The sequence below is a fragment of the Magnolia sinica genome, chromosome 5 (genome assembly GCF_029962835.1).
Source record: "Magnolia sinica isolate HGM2019 chromosome 5, MsV1, whole genome shotgun sequence".
NCBI classification, from domain to species: domain Eukaryota; kingdom Viridiplantae; phylum Streptophyta; class Magnoliopsida; order Magnoliales; family Magnoliaceae; genus Magnolia; species Magnolia sinica.
The window spans coordinates 14,956,577-14,975,013 of record NC_080577.1 but is presented as its reverse complement, the minus strand read 5'-3'; the positions used below and the strand labels follow the sequence as shown (position 1 = coordinate 14,975,013).

At 39.0% G+C, this 18,437-nt stretch overlaps 1 protein-coding gene across 1 annotated transcript in view; it reads left to right on the top strand.

Annotated features, from left to right (window-relative positions):
• LOC131245529 (two pore calcium channel protein 1B) overlaps positions 1-18,437 on the top strand; it is a 106,228-nt gene that overhangs the window by 24,698 nt on the left and 63,093 nt on the right. Inside the window, exons 8-10 of the mRNA XM_058245054.1 lie at positions 12,239-12,344; positions 12,547-12,624; positions 14,307-14,368. Of these exons, the coding sequence (XP_058101037.1) occupies positions 12,239-12,344; positions 12,547-12,624; positions 14,307-14,368 (246 nt within the window). The remainder of the gene's footprint in view (positions 1-12,238; positions 12,345-12,546; positions 12,625-14,306; positions 14,369-18,437) is intronic.

Here is an 18,437-nt window from a genome sequence, read left to right as displayed (position 1 = left end):
CGAAGCAGAAGCATGCTGGAACTATGCCCGCTCATAAGAAATCTAGAAGTATGACACTTCCTCCACTGGGTTCATGTAAGCCTCATCTAGGACAACGACTTCTATGGCACCTGCATCAATGACACGTGGGTGGTGTTTTAAAATATTCCCGAGAGGGAGTGAGTGATCAACTCAGTGCTACCATTCACCCAAATTGCTCACAATATCAACACAATCAAGTATATGTAGTGAAAGCACAACATAACGAACAACTTCCTAATCTAGTTAATTAAATATATGTATGTCATGATATCATGTCCCGGGAAAGAACCGACAGTAATATGGCTCCTCACCAAAATCATCCACAAAATAAATAGAACCGACAATAATATGGCTCGTCATCAATATTACTTGCAATGCACATAGAACCGACAGTAATGTGGCTCATCACCAACATTACCCGCGAATACCATGATATGCATGCTTTAACCAATCCTTTATTAATCCATTTACAAACAGCCGTATTAGGGAAGCTAGGATACCACAACTATATCATGAGTGAAATAAACAGGATCGCGTGGCTCGTCGCCCGTGTGCTATAATCCAAATTTAGGGTTCATCACCCGATCTTCGATATGAATAATCAATCCAAAGGTATGGGCTTGTCGCCCAAAGATTTAATCAGCACGATAAGGGTTCGTTACCTGATATCAAATACGAATAACTAATTCAAAGTAACGTGGCTTATCGCCCAAAGATTTACTCAATGCGGTAAGGGTTCATCACCCAAGATCAAATAAGAGAATGGTAGGCTCGTCACCTCCATTAATGCTCACTGAACACTATAGGGGGCTCGTTACCTAGCATAGGCTGATAGCTAGGACATAGTGTCTCATATCACCATGTCTGGCCTATGAGACTTTGTTTATAGGATTGTATTACATACTAACGGGCTATAATTAGCAATTGCAAATTTAAAGGAAATTGTGGTATCCTAGATTTAACAAGATATTCGGCAACAAACGAACAATCGAACGATCAACTCTAGACGGAGCCTATCCGGTGGACCAAAGGGAACTTCGACAAAACTGGTATTGGGTGTAAAACAACCCGTGTAGCCTTGACTACTGTCGGCCAATCGTGGTCTGCCTCGGTTGACTGAATAAGCCTATGATGGCCATTCGAAAGGTAGGTAGTCCACTAGTCCAAACAATTTTTAGAGCTTGATCCACAACAATCTAGATATATACTATCATGTGCATAGTCATCAACACAACATCATGATAAGTCAATTGGGTCCATACACAAACACTTGATCAACAGTCGAAGCGGATTTATATCATCACAACATAACAAGCAGTATAGATGAATTCTAACATCATAATTCCATAAAAATCAGACATTCATCAAGCATATTATCAACGTAGCAGGAATTAACATAGGGATTACTATAATAGAGCAATTCTAACATTAATAGCATAGGCAATTTCATCAAAAGCAAGGAATTACTAACTATAGCTATCAATGGCTGATAGAGGGAAACTTAGAAGGAATAGTCCTCACATTTGAAGTAGATTTCTAGATCTGACTGCACCTAAATTTTGAGATTTATGAAGGGCCTAAATTCCCTATACCAATTTCAAAGATATTTCAATTAAGATCAGAGAATTTACAAATTAATTCCTCAATTGCAATGTAGGATGAAGATTTACCTCTAATTTTAGGCAGAAGTTGATTAGGTGGAGGATTTGATAGCTATTATGGAGGAATTTCAGCAATACCCTCTTCTAGTACAAACTTCCGAAATTCCAGCTCTTTCTCTCAATACAACTCTCCCCCTCTAACACTCTCTAGCCTAGCTTAATTAGGGAAAAATCGGATTGGCAGAGGTCTACTAAAAAAAGGATATTTATAGTCATATTTAGGGATTTGGTTGCTTAGAAATGGGGCTAATGGTTTATTAATGCAAGGGTAGGCTGATTTTGGCCTTTGGGGCCCACTTTGTAGTGCACATGTTGATCTAAGCCAGGAAATGGTTACTTCAGGTGGCAATCTACGCAAGGCTATGCTTGCCCCACATTTTGGACATGCCGATCAACGAATACGGTTAAGAGATCAATTCAACGGTGGCTGATCGTTGATTGTCGATCGGGGTCACGACTATAGGAATATTCGAGGAACGGTGGTTAAGGTTGGTATCTTCGATTTGATCGCGAACCAACGGTCTGAACGTCTCAACATTGAATAATTCCAAATTAGTGTAACTAACTTTCGTATTTGGAAATATGGAAACTTTCATTTTCTACTAGGGTTTTTCACGTGATCTCATGTGCTCTCTTATGGCTCCAAGTTGAATAATTTGGCACATAGTCTCAACCATCCGATCCATATGGGATGTTAAGCCCTCTAAGACGAATGCTTTTTTATAGCTTTGTGGTTGATTGCCCCTATTAATGAGTGGTCTAGATCTTGTTTGGTTAATCCAACTATTTCTAGTTTGATTTGAGAAGTGGGGTTTCTTGTGTATGATGGATGGAGTCCGGATGATCAAAGTTTATTGTTTGGTATTCATAAGATTAGCGAAAATGTTGATTTGGCCTTGATTACTCTATGCCATTGATTTGTAGGCCATAAGAGTAGTTTGGTCAATTCGGGTTATGAACACAAGGTAATCAAGATCCAATCCAGTATTTATGTTGATTTTAGGTGGATCTTCATTAAGCTACAATTATTCTGATTAATCAACGGTGGGTCGCCTAGATCTTGGCCCTTGATGAATATATCACAAGGTTACGCCCAAAATTTAGGCGATCGGGCCTATTTGTTAGCTTCTTAATGGTATGTAATCGAATTTGTACGTTTCCTTAATCATAACACCCGCGTATTTGCTAGGATCGAGTATGGTGAAATACGCGAGGATTTACAATTTGAGAGAAATAGGAAAAACTGGTTAATCAGGAAACCACATAAAGAACAGTGTTTTTGCCATCGAAAACTGATGAAGGCATCTTATTTGATCAAATGACGTAGTAATAACTGCATCACTCCAGAAGGTCTACGGAACATTCATTTCTAGTAACAAGGCTCAAGTCACTTCCACTAGATGTCTGTTCTTGCACTCTGCCAGTCGTCCATTTTGTTGCTGTGTATAAGCACAAAAGGTCTGATGAATAATGCCGTCATTTTATAAATAGGTTTGAAAATTCTGAGAAACGAATTCCAGGGCATTATCTGACCTAAAAATATACAATTTTGCACCAAATTGATTCTTTATTTCATTATAAAAATTTTAAAATACATAAAAGACTTTCGAACTTTGCTTTATTATATATAACCATGTCATCCTAGAGTAATCATTAATAAAAAGAATAAAGTATTTAAAACCTAACAAACTAGGGACTCGAGTCGGTCCCCACACATTGGTATGGACTAATTTAAACGGAACATCACTTGAATCAGTGCTAGATGGAAAATTAATTCTGTGATATTTACTCTATTCACATGCTTCACACTCTAACTTTGACATCTTGGGAAGAGATGGAATGAGAGTGTAAATTTTGGAGAGGGGGACGTTGAATTACCAATTCTGCAGGAAGCATTGCTGCACCTACTGGTTCTCTACACAAGTAGCACAGACAATTCCTTTCAAAATTTGATCCTTTGGCGATTGGTACTCTTTTGGTGGTCTAGGCAAAAGTTTCACTACTGTATCTTCCAATTGCTTCTTAATGAGGGTGACATTTGAAGTAATACCGTAATAGGATGATATATAGAAAGCTCTTCCCACATTAGTCAATTTTGTGAAGTACTCGCCAAGGCGCTTGTCCCCCTTCTGGAAAGAGAAGATTTCCTTGTATAATTGATACGCATGAGAAATATTTTCTTCTTCTGAGTACATCCTTCTTATAGTATCCAAGACATATTTTGTTGTGTTTAAGGACATTAGATTAGAGCTCACTTTAGACCCCATACTATGCCACAATCAAGACTCAAGAGTGAATCTGGATCCTCACACATCCATTGCCTGTATTTAGGATCAGATTTCTCCGGTTTAGGATTCGTGAGGAACCGATCCTTTTCGAGGGCTAAGAGGAATACCTCGACAGACTTGGCCCATAAAAGATAATTTTTCCTATTCACATCATAGAAGTTATTGACACATTGAGGGAGGGTCCCTGCATTTCCTCAAGAGACGTGGAACCACCAACTACACTTTTGGGTTCCATACGCATTCCACAATTAGCTTACTTCAACACCAATGAAGAACATTGATCGTAGAGAAAGATCCACACACAACAACACATCCAAAATCACATAACACAAATTTTTAGTCCAAAATAACTTTAATCCATGTCAAAACTATTCCCATTTCGCACATGACTTTATAGCAAGAATATTCCATAAAAAAACTACATGTTCACAATGCAACCAACATAAACAAACAATTTTAAATATCACCTCATGAAAAAAATAGCAAGCCTTCATTATCTGTCAAGGCATCTGCGCTCCTTTTTGTGAGCATTTCCTTCTACTTGAAGAATGACACAAAAAACATGAAAAAAAGCAATGTGCTTTCCCTTAAGGCCTGACCTGTCCCTTGCGTTTCCTGAAGATCCCCAAATCTAGATCCGACAACTTGGGGTGGAATGGAGAGGATCACGAGGCCCGAACAACTTCTAACCTTGCTTGGATACCGCGTTGACTTGTGTAGAGATGGAAAAAGAAGAAAGAAAGAGAGAAGAAATGATGGGGTTAGGGTTAAATGCTCCCACTCCCACTCTATTATATTTAAGTAATAAAAAGAAAATATGACGAAGCTGCCCCTAATAAAGTAAACATAATGTCTAGCATATCCCAAGACCAAAAAACTAAGGGCTTGTTTGGCCAGTGGTATTAAGTTGTATTAATCCCACTTTGAAATTCGGAATGGCATTGTTGGAAGGAGTGTGAGATGGGATTAAAATTAACTTTGTAGGCTTTGGAGAATGAGCCTTGTGTTGGAAAGTTTGAGATGGGATTACTAATCCCACGAATGATGAATTTTTGCTTCATCCAGGTTCAATCTAAATGCAATTTGAAAGTAAATCATGAGATTTGCTTTTTAATGTATACCTTCCAAACATGGTATCAGAAAACATGGGATACACCCAATCCAAGGACAATACCTTACACATGCATTTATTGTAACTAGTGTTCGAAATATCGATACTATCTGTCGATATATCGGCCGATATTATCGGTATCGCACCACTGCGAGACGATACACCCCCGATAACCACCGGAAGATACCAAAAAATCCAAAATCCCAATATCGGCCGATATATCATTGATATCGCATGATATATCGACGATATGGCGAGATTTCCTCTCCATTAGGAAAAAAGAAGAAGAAATCGGAGCGTACCTGGCTGCAGCGGTGATCGGAGGTGGGCCACTCGACAGGTAAGTAGGATTTTCTTGCCATTTTCTTCAACTTCCCTCTTTCTTGGAGATTCCGGCAAAGAATCAGGCCAGATCGACGAACCGTTCCTTCCGGAATGAGATTTGAGGGGACGAGAGCTTGTGTGCGTGAAAGACTCGGATTGGACTGTGTGGATGGTGGTGAAAATGGAGAGGGAAAGCGAAAGGGGCGCGGCGCGGATGGGGAAAAAGGATTGCGTACTGAGTTACTCCGTGTGCTCTTATCGTACTGAGTAAACTCTGTAGGGCCCATTGTGGGGTTTTTTAGTTCATCCACACCGTCCATCCATTTTTCCATATCATTTTAGGGGTTGAGCCCAAAAATAAAGTATATCAAAATCTCAAGTAGACCGTACCAAAGGAAACAGTGGAAGTATGGATTTCCACCGTTGAAATATTTATAAGGCCCCCAATGATGTTTATTTGTCATCCAAACTGTTCATAATATCACAAAGACATGGATGAATGGAAAAAACAAATATCATCTTGATCTAAAACTTCTGTGGGCCCCAAGAACTTTTCAACGGTAGACTTCAATTCAAACTGTTTCAGGTGATGTGGTCCACTTGAGCTTTGGATATGATTAATTTTTCGTTTAAAGCCTTGAAATTATATGATAAAACGGATGGACGGATTTGATAAAATGCGTGAATGACAGTGGGCCCCACAGTTTACTCAGTACACAGTGCCCAATCTGCGTCCGCGGATGGCTTGTCGTGGTGCGTTTAGTCAGTATGCTCTTATCGTACTCAGTAAATTCACTTGGGCCCACCTTTAATGTATGTGGTCCATCCACGCCGTCCATCCGTTTTCCCATATAATTTAAGGGTTGATCCCAAATTTTATAAAAATCTAAGATCATACCACAAGAAACAGTGGTGATACTTATTTCCACCGTTGAAACCTTTCTCCATAGTTTTCTATGGTGGGGTCCACTCGAGCTCTGGATCTGACCCATTTTTTGGCTCATGCTATAAAATGATCTCTTCAAATGTATGGACGGTGTAGATAGAAAAAATACATCATGGTGGGACCCATGTAACTTGGTGATGTCGTGCCCTCGTCTGTGACGGGTTCACACGTGATTGCGTACTCAGTACGCTCTTATCTTTCAGAGTAAACTCTACTGATTTCCACTGTGATTACATGTGGTTTATCCACGCCTTCCATCCGTTTTTACAGATCATTTTAAATGTTGACCCCAAAATTGAACCATATCCACAACTCAAGTGGACCAGATTACAGGAAACAGTGTTGAATGAACGTTGACCATTAAAAACGTTGTGGGAGCCATAAAAGCTTTGGATCAACCTGATATTTATTTTTTCCCTTCATCTGGGTCTTTAGGACCCAATCAACAGATTGGATGTCAAATAAACAGTACAGTGGGCCTTAGGAGGATTTTAATGGTGGATATCCAATCATTATTGTTTTCCTTTGGTGTGGTCCACCCGCGACTTATATCCCTATGATTTTTTGCATCAATCCCTAAAATGATCCGTAGAAATGGATGAATGGAATGAATGAAACAAATACATTATGGTGGGGCCCAAAAAATGCCACACTAATGTGAGTGCATCCATAGAAAGGACAACAGATATTTAATAAAATTTGACTATAGTGGAATTAAATGTCACTCGATCCTTGTATACGCAAGATTTCAGCTCTGACAAGTGGGGTCCATAAATCTAGACGATTGGCATGTTACTCCCACCATAGATAGACCGTGACCCAAAAAATTTCCTTGATAGGATAATCTTCATCTTATAATTTGTGGCCTACATAGAAGCAGTTAAAAATATAAATATTAACAATGGCCCACATTCAACTGAAAAATGTCCCAATGTTGGTTGCTGGGCCTTTCAGTTTAGTAGATTTTTAGGCAACATCCATTCATGGTGGGATGCAACTGTCATCACATCTTCCGGATTAGGAAAACTATGGGCCTAAGATGTCAAAATTAACAGCTTATCATCTGTAATGAGGCATTCACACACCATATAATTCCTCTTTAAAGCATCAACGTTGATGGCACAGTCTAAAGCATTGGAAGAGAATGGGGTCACACGCTAATAGTCTGCATTATTGGGTTCATGTTTGTGATGCCAATTAACCCAAAAACATTACTGCGGTCCTTTCAGTTAAACATCGCATAGCTTAGGACCCTATACAAAGGAAATTTATTATGTGCATCTTTTTTTTGAGATGTTATGATTTAAAAGTGTGTATTAAGGGCCTTTTTAACAATCCCCAAAGTTTCATTAAAAATTCAACCATTTTCCCAATGTTTCCCCATGTTTCCCAAAAAGTGCACTAAACTATGTGATACAAATGATATATCCCATGCGATAACCGATATATATATCTGTATCCCAAGGGTGCGATACATTGTATGATACCGATATTTCGAACACTGATTGTAACTTTTACAATTCCATCCACCTTAATCCCACCTAATGCGGCTGGCCAAACGGGCCCTAAGCAATAAGTGGCTGTAGGCCCAAACCCATAACTGTTAACACCCTCAATCTATATCCAAGACCTTTTTGGTCTTCCTTTTGGGCCTTGAACTCTAATAAAAAAGCCCTTCAATACCGGGCGGGCTGTCTCTGGTTTTCTCAGCACATGGCCAAACCATCTCTGTCAGCTCTCCATCACTTTGTCCACTGTTAGGATTACTCACAAGTTGCTTCATGACATCATTCTTAATTTATCCTTCCCAACACATCCATCTCAGCATCATCATCTTTGTGACGTTCGTCCAGTGTTCATTTTGCCTGTTCATTGCCCAACACTTGGCCCCAGATGGTATTGCCAGTCTGATAATTGTCATATAAAATTCTTCATCAAATCAGACAACTCAAATCAGATAATATTTAGCACATCCAAATTGGATATATTTAGCACATTTGAATCAGATATATAAGCTTTGGTATTTAAAGTAGTTTTTCTGTAATATCTAAGCATTATTAATGTATTAATATTGTGTATAAAATCATGTAGTGGACCCCAATTAATTGGGGTAAAGCTTAGATGATGATGAATATTTTGTATAACCCTCAAGATGTAATGCATACACTATATGTCTTATAAACATTTCATGCGAGTTTCCTTGGCATGCAGCTATAAGACGAACTCAGATATATTAACATGTATTTAACATATTCAAATCAGATGTATTTGTATTTAGCATATTCAACTCAGATATACTAGTGCAAATTAACATATCCAGTAGTTGTCTTGTAGAACTTTCCATTGAGTTTCATTATATTTAGCATATTCAAGTTAGATATACGAGTACTGGTATTTAAGTAAATTTTACTGTGAGATGTAACGCAATATTAATATATTAATATCTTGTATAAACCCTCAAGGAAAGAAAAGCATGAACTAAATGTAGGGTCTGTATTGCACCAACTTTGAAATTGTATGTATAACTTCCCTCATTCACACATGTTGAATGTTTCTCAATTCTAGTATTTAGCTATAATGTTGACATTTGTTGATGCCTTTCTTCCTTTATTTCTGAGTTATATTGCACCTATTCTGTTGGTTCAAGTTGCTTTGGTCAAGCTAGATGATGAGTTTGACTCGATTCATGACAAGATCATGATGTTCCACTAGATCTTGGCAGTGCAACTTTTGGTGTCCCTTTTATTTTTCCAACAACTAGCGTTGATGGCTGGTCTAATTCGAATTCAACCACTGTACTGTTAAATGACATTTGGTTTCCTTAAGCATTTTTTTAAAAGGTAACAGTACCAGGGATTGAACCCTCAATCATTCACACAAAAGGAGCGGGAGATCATGAAAAGGAAAACATTCTGTCATGAGTGGATAATCTTGCTTCATGACAGTGGAATGGGTGTCATGAAAGATGCAGAAAAGCAACCTATGGATAAGTGACCCCTAAAGAATTAAAAAAAAAAAAAGAAAAAAGAAAAAAAAAAGGGGAAAGAAAAAAAAGAAGAAAATACCCATAATGTCAAGTACTCCATAAAGGTCTAAAATGGAGAATTTTCTTTGATCGCTGATTACATAAACTGTAGAAACAGATTCTTGCTGCAAATAGTGATTATGGGACTCAATCCCGTTACTAGTGGTTGGATTGGGAAGCAGATATGGAAATGGTGCGGAAAATAGATGTGAAAATGTCTCATTTGACAGGATTGTTAGAGCAATGCAAATGAGTAAAACGGTGTGAGAAACAGGGAGCAAGATAGATAGCTCTTTGCAAGGAGAATTTGGTTTCCTGGAAACTGTTTTCTGACTCTCGCTCCATGTGGGCGGGTTTTCTACTTTCCTATTGATTTTATTTGCTGATTTTTATTTTTTTTAATAATTCCTAAAATCCCCTCAAACAGAATATATATATATATATATATATATATATATATATATATATATATATATATATATATATATATATATATATATATAGGGAAAAGGTACTATGCGCTCGACCTCACGATAAGCTCCCGTGAGGTCGAGCTGTGTGGGCCCCACCGTGATGCGTGTCGACCATCAACACCGTGCATTTGATGGATCCCCTCTAAATTATGGGATATCTCAAAAATCAGCCGTATACGGAACTCAGGTGGGCCCTACCATCTAAAATCATGTGAAGACACCGTTAAAACATATAAAAGCACTTGGTGGGGCCCACCTGAGTTTTGAATGCTACTGAAACTTGGTTTGAACCCTCATCCAAGTGGGACACACTTAAGGGATGGGCTGGATTTGCAAACCACATCTCGGTGGGCCCAAAAAATGATTATGAATGTTTTAATGGTGCACGGCCCCTCCCCACTTCTGTATGTGGTGTGGCCCACACAAGTCACGGATTGACTTGATTTTTGAGACCTAGGCCCACGATGGAATGGTGCATCTGACTGATGGGGTAGATGTTCGAAACGCATCACGGTGGGGCCCACACAGCTCGACCTCATGGGACGGACTTGTGAGGTCGAGCGCATAGTACCTTTTCCCATATATATATATATATATTTCTGTTTGAGGGGATTTTAGGAATTATTAAAAAAAAATAAAATCAGCAAATAAAATCAATAGTAAAGTAGAAAAACTCCCCACATGGAGCGAGAGTCAGAAAACAATTTCCAGGAAACCAAATTCTCCTTGCAAAGAGCTATCTATCTTGCTCCCTGTTTCTCACACCGTTTTACTCATTTGCATTGCTCTAACAATCCTGTCAAACGAGATATTCAATAGACATTCACAAATTGAGTTGGCAGTACCCAATACGATTCGAGAGGAGAAAAGGGGAATGTTTTGAAGTGTGGAACTTTAGTGGACCCTACTAAGATGTGTTGTCGGTCCATTTTTCTGGATCCTTTTATGGCATGAACAAAAAAACGAAGCACATGCAAAGCTCAAGTGGACCATACCATAGGAAACAGTGTGAATTATATGTTTACTGTGAAACTTTTTGGGGGTAAAAAAAAACTCAGAATAAGTTGATGTTTCTGTTTTCCCTTCCTCAAGGTATATATTGCCTAATGAACAGGTTAGATGGAAAATAAACATCAAGGTGGGCCCTAAAAAGGTTTCAACGGTAGTAGTCCAATCACCTCTTCTATATATATATATATATATAAAAGAAACTTCTAAAGAAAAAGAACTCAAGAAATGAAATAGAAAAACAAACTGGAAAAGGCTAGACTCCTATGTGCACTTGTGACACAGGACTGCATTGTGGCGACTCAACCATGGTTCACCTGTTGCCATACATTCCAAATCATGGCCTCGATTATGAGTGGCACACAGTTGGAAATTCCTATTGACCAGATGAACCTAATTCTTTGCCTTCTGATTGGTGGCAATCAAATGGATGCCTAAGAAATTGGTCAGCTTTCCAACTTCTTCAAGAAAAATTAGATGGTTGACATCATCCCTCATTGTAATTTTTGGGCAATTGTCCATCCATAATGGCACCCATGATATGGACATTCTGGATTGGCCTGCATGAATGCCAACATCCTGTCAATAGTTGTCACAGTTTAGGACTTTGTTGCAAATGAAGTTGGAGTTTAACAAGGGTCTATGGTCCATGCAGAGGTCTAACAAGTGCAAACACTTTATATAAAACTATGGATGGTGATCTTCAAGGGCAGTAAACACCATTCTGAATATGCAATTTTTCCTCTCACAAATTCACGTGACTGCAAAATAATCATGGAAATATACCTTTCATTTTCATTACCCCATTTCTTTCCTTAGGGCCTGTTTGTTTCGCCAATTATCCTGGTAATGTAAAGGAAATGCGTCATATTATGATTTTACCACCGCCAAACCAAACACAGGAGTCATAGTTCAAATGCAGATGTATTCAGGAGATAGGTAAAGGAATTTGTAATCATTGTACTTTTTCATGGCATTAGCGTGAAAATCTTGAATCCAAACAGCAACATCAGTGTATTTTGGTGATGATTTGACATTAAAGTAATGTAAAAATGCCATCATTTTGATTTTACCGGTGATAAACCAAACACGGGAACCGGCGCCGGCGGTCAAATGCAGATGTTGTCAGGACTCAGGTGACAGGTAAAGTAATTTGTAATCATTGCACATTTCCATCACATTACCGTGGTAACTGGTGGAACAAAGCCCGTAGGTTTTCTTGTATTGTGTTAATTTGTTATACATGGGGCCATGATAGTTATTTATGATGGCTTGTCTATTTGTGCTATCAACATTCTGAAACCCAAAATGGTTTTTCATCATTCAACCTTCTTTGTACTCCTGGCACTTACTATCGTTATTTCTGCATGTTCTTGAACAGGACTTCTCGTTGGTCTTCCATATTTTTTGTTCTTTACGTGCTATTAGGGGTGTACTTCCTCACCAATCTGATTCTTGCTGTTGTATATGATAGCTTCAAAGATCAGGTGCTTACTTTGTTGACTTGATATCTTGTGTGAGTAGAAAGCAGAAAAAGCTGTGGTTTCTTTTACACTGTATTCGTAATTGCTGCAGACACTTACTGCATGTTTGAGCAAAAAGTCATTTTTTTCAACCTTGAAGTCCATGCAAAGAATGGCATCTCCACGTATCACCTAGACATGTGCTTACTCTACCTCTTCTTTGCAGCTTGCGAAGCAAGTTTTTGAGATGGACTCCATGAGGACACGTATGCTAAAAAAGGCTTTCAGTCTAGTTGATAATCGTGTAAGTCGATCTGGTAGGACTTCATTGATTTCTTTTCCATCTCTTTTACTAGTAAATGTTAATTTCAACACTTGTACTCTTTAGTCCTACCCTTAACCCTCAATGATTGATCATAGCTAATAAAAGAAACAATTTACCATAGTTCTTTTCATGATCCACTGTTTCAACAGTAGCTATAAGAATTAAGGAACCTCTTCATTATGACCACTCCTCTCGAAATTGGGCTCAATAAAATCACAAAACCTGTTTCCATTTGAAGCAATCAAGGTATGCTAAAACAGTTACGTAATGGACGTAACGTAATGGTAAATGTGCTAACCATTACATGTTACAGGGCCGAAATGGCTGTTACAGAAAAAATGGCCCGTAACAGGCTGAAACATATTTATTTTTTTTCAAATAAAAAAAGAAAAAAAAAAGAAAAGAAAAGAAAAAGGAAAAAGGCCATAACGGCTATTATGTCCCATATCGTAATGGTAATGACAGTAGCCATTACGGTCACCGTTACTGTTATGGAATACCTTGGAAGGAATTCACAATCACTAAAGGCATGAGATACGTCAACCTGCCACTTTTAACTGACAAAATTTGGATAATTTATTTATGTATTTCAGTCTCTATTGTATGATAAAGACCTGATTTGCAAAGTTATATATCTTACATATGACTAAACTGTTGAAGTGATAAAGTCCCTTGATATACATTGATACACCACACTCTAACAGCTTAAGCTTTTGGAGTAAATGGTTGTTTGACATGGTATCAGAGCGGAAGGTCCTATGTTCGAATCTCGAGAGTAGCAAATATGCCTCGCTAATATATTATTCTCCCACGGGGGGTTAGGAAAATTAGGTCCGGCACAGGGACCGGGAAATTAAGCCCGGCCTATTTATGGTGTGAGTGTCCCTCCACCTTTGTCAATATGTTCCCATGTGGAGTTCCCACCTCGCACGTGCAGGGGGGTGTTGAAGTGATAAAGTCCCTTGATATACATTGATACACCACATTCTGACAGCTTAAGCTTTTGGAGTAAATGGTTGTTTGACATAAACTAATGTATTTTCATAAATGTTGCTCCAAACTTATGTCCTGCAATTTACTTGAATATTTTGAAAACAGAAAAAAGTAAACTAGTTCAGCACTATTAAAATAAACAGCACCTGTGATGCATCAGCTAAAACACCATCACAGTTAAATGCCTGACTCCAAGTTAATTTCCAAAAGCGTTTACCTACTGTCCCACCAGAAACTATGGCTATAACTGAAAATGGCGATAACATTAGAAGCAGAATACTCAAAATTATTTATGACTTTCTCAGGTCATACAAGTGAAAACTGGTTGTCACTTGACTTAGTCTAACTTGACAACTAATCTAAAATTTCCTTCCACCAGTTTACTGGAAATGACATTTCCCATCAAACTATGCTTTCCCCTGTTCCCATGAATCCAAACATGGCCTTAGAGAAGTTTTTTTTCTTTATTTCTTTATTTATTCATTCATTTCATTTTGGAGAAGAGATGACAATGGATTCATTTGAAATAATTTAATTCCATCACTAATCAAGTGATATAAACCTATGCATTCTTCTAAGTAGGATTTTTTTTTTTTCTTTCCTTCTCTTTTGGGTTCTATATTCGAGTGACACATGTGATAGTGGACTCGTGTTTTGCACATCAACAGAAGCTCGGATATCTTGACAAAATGCAGTGTATTCATCTGTTTGAAGAGTTGAGTAAGTACAGGTATAACTCATTTTTGCACTACATTTTCATGCAGAAAATATTTACAGAGCATTAAGGGCCTCAATATGGTTTCTTTGCCTAGTTGATTTTCAAATGATATGCTTGTATAGCTGACACCCAATTGCTGGGACAAGGCTATGATGATGATAATAATATGTTTTTTCTGGCTAATTGTCATTAAAATTCAAACTGTCATCCCTAGAGTAAGAGGAAACTACATTGTAATGTGGCTCGCATTATTTTAGTTAGGTTGGGAGTTTTCTATTATCCCATCATATTGTTGAAATGAAGTTTGCATTCTTCATGCATAACAGAGAAATCCAGGCACTTGCTTCTCTTGTTGAGCCATGCAAACTGTCATCATGCAAGGAAAAATGTTATTCAAGCATTATTGAAAAATTTATCCAATCACTTTTTATGTTGTCCTTTTGCCCCAAATTTATATGGTATCTCAATGTGTGTAAGAGTTATGGCGAACCTTTCAAACTGCAATGTTTGGATGAATATTTATCTGTTTAATGGTGAGTGTTTGGGATCCAATCCAATATAAAAAATGCTGGTCCAAATGACTAAGATACATTGTAGTTTTTAGGGATTAGTTTGTCTTCCAAGTTCTAATTGTTTCTAATGTCACTACTTTTGAATAAAAAGTTGATAAAAAAAACAACATTGGCAATCATTTTATTACATGTATTAAAAAAGAAGAAGAAAAAAGAGAGCATATGTGGAATCCGTCCTGCTATTAATGTGGGTATGGGGATTTCCACAACTAATTAGACTCCCGATCCTATATGGGTGCATCTATGTATTACATATGTGCATTTATACAATATGCCCAAATGACGTTAGACCAATATGCTTTTGAAATAATAGACAATAATGTGCATGTTGGGAGGTTTGAACAATTAGAGATAGGGTTTTTCTTCTTTCGGAAGAACTGCGATTGGCATTGTGCTGGAACATTTGGAAGGAAAGAAATAAATTTTTCAAAGGAGAAAAAAAAAGATCACTAAGGGAAGATTATTGATCACATAAAATTTTGGCATCATTAAGTGGCTGTTCCCATTGCCGGAAATCGGGGGGGGCGGGGGGGTGGGGTTTAATTGGTGATTTGTGGAGCATAAAGGAGCCCAACCTCCCATTGTGCCTTGTTGGTGTCCTTCCCAGAGGTGGTGGAAGTTGTAAGAGGAGCACTTTGTGACGATGAGGGAAACATCATTTCTATGCCCTCAAGCCTAGCTTAGCAGGTGATGTGTTGAAGGTGGAGACTCTTGCTCTTCAAGAAAAGTTGAGGCTTCTCATTAGGAGCATGGAGGTTTTTGTTACTGTCAAATGTGACTCTTTTAATGCTATTAAATGGTTGGTCAAGGATCAAGCTGAGCCTTGGGGGCTGTCATTTGTATCCAGCGAAATTTGCTTCCATTCCGCAAGGTTAAACATGTCATTTGGCCATGTTGTTAGAGAGGCAAATTCATTAGCTGATGGTTTACCTAAAGCTGTGGTCCACATTGATGTATCTTTTCTTTAGCTTTGAATGAACTGTTTGTCTTACTTCTAAAAAAGTAATAAAATATTTTCTCCTTTGAAGTAGAACGTGTCTAAACATTATGTTTCTAATATTGACCACTAAAGGATAGGTGGGATAGTTCAACATGTAGTTGCAGGAGCCTTCTACCAGTGTCGCTCCCACTTTGGACTTGTGCTTTTGTTCCTGCTTCCTAGCTGTTTATACTCGCTAAAATTTTGGAAGAGACGCTTCCTGGATCTCACACCTGAATCTGTTGTCATTTCCCTACCTACTTCATGCAATTATAGTCTGACATTCAATATCAATTTTGCGAGTATTTGATGAGAAAACAAATGCACATGCTGTGGAAATTATTATTTCAAATGTCCCTAAAATAATATGCAGAGAATAAAATACCAATAGAGAAAAAACTACAGTGAGTTTAAATTTTTTGAGAGATGTAGTGATTTTTTCCCCAAAACCACAGAAAAGTAAACAACGGGATAGAATCGCCAAATATAAGAGCTTGAAATTGGAGTTCTGCCCCTCCAGCCAATGCATTGACCTGATGATTACCCTCCCTTTCTTGAGAGAGAACACAATTATTTATTTATTTATTAAAGACAAAGGAAAATAAAAGAAACAAATGGGAAGGGATGGTGAGCAATCATCCAAGGCCAAAATGCAACAATTACGATAAGACACCCCGAGCATCCAAATGCAAGTACTTTTTGTAACCCTTAGAAATAGGGATCCCCAAGGCCCAAAATTAAATCCCGCCCTTGACCTTCTTGAAAATCGCTTTCATCGATGTGCACTTATTGTTGAAGGTCCTATTATTCCATTCCTCCCACACATACCGGATAACTGTAATCAAGGAATGGGGCCAAAATCACCTTCCTTTTTTCTTTTCTTGACCCACCTAGAGCCAAACTTGTACGAATGCTTTGATGGATGCTAACATGGACCAATACATATCAAACATAACTAAATCTTTTCTCGAAATCACCAAGACGTAGTTGCAATGGATGAAACATGATTAACAGACCCTGCTTCTTTAAGGCAACATAGGGCATCCATTTGTTATCGTTATTATTACTATTCCTAAGACCCTGCTCTCGCCCCATCCCCCAGCAGGACCACGGCCCCCCTCTCGGCCCACCTAATCACCCTATCTCCCACTTTACCTCTTAGCCGCAGCTGCATCTCAGCAGATCCTGCCCTCGTCCTCCCCCCCCTCCCCAACCTCTTGGCCCAAATCCCATCCTATCCTTTTCGGCAAACCCATCCCCCCAACCCACCCTCAATAATATCCCCATCATAGCCCTCCATGGCCCAGTTCCTGCCCTCTCTAGGCCCCAAATTGAAGACCTCGACCATCTTCTTGTTCTTGGTTAGGTGGCATCTCAAGTTTTGGGCCACTTCGCGCGCCTTTTCCACATCCCCATCCCCCCCAACCAATCCATCCAATCCCATGTTCAGCAGTGGACAACAATGGCTTCCAAATCCTCAGCCCGGAAATTCCTCAAAGGCCTGGCCCCTTTCATCATTATTTGGGAAATTTGGCTTCACAGAAATAGAGCCAAATTCGAGAGTAAGCAGCTTTCAGTTGGGCCCATCATCAGCAACATCTCCAATTGGCTTGTCGATATTGGTTCTAATCTCACCAAGGTCGACAGGATTGTTTGGGAAGGGATAGCCCGTCAGGGCTCCATCCAGGCCCCGTCAGCCCCCCACTCTCCATCTGCTATGTGCAGGGTTGTTCGGTGGGAAAAACCGGCTAGGGATTGGATGAAACTCAACGTTGATGGCTCCGCCTATCTTGCCCATACAGCCAATAGCGGCGTCCCAGACCAAGTTTTCCTCAAATTTGTTGATCTTCCTCGGCCCGCCAGAGGTTCCTTGCTCCTGGATAAATCTAGGGTGGGCCAGATTTGGCACTTTCGCCCCAAAACTGGGATCGGCTAAGGCGAGCACGGGCCTTCCCCTCCTACTGTTTGCTCGGTTGGGTGCAGTTGGGCCCTGTCTTCCGCAGCCCCTTTGCAGCCCATTGATGGGTGTCACTGCTCTCCTTGTCTCGGGCCCTCTTTGTCGCCCCTTCGGTCCTCTCGCGGTTTTCTTTTTTCTGTCCAGTTGTATATCTCTGTACTTGGTGTAGAGCATATGATAGGTGGGGCCCAAATCTCTTTTGTTGGGGCCCACCCGAATTGCTGTAACCCCTTGCTTTCTTAATGAATCTCAGGTGGCATGCTTCCACCTTTCTTAAAAAAAAAAAAAAAAAAAAAAAAAAACGGATGGGGGTCCTGGATTTCCTACTAAACTTGATAGTTTCTCCGTGATAGGGTGTGTGAAGAAATTAGCTCCATCCCTTATAATATTGGTCTAATTTCAACCTCATTGGAACTGACCTCCCTGAAAATTTCAACCCATCATCTCGAATAATTCCTTTACTTCATCAGATCTAGGTTCTCCATTGGCTACTATTAAAATTTAGCTTCCACAAATCCGCGGGTGTGGAAACCAACTTTGTGGACTTTTTAAATCTTTTGTTGAAAAGGCAAT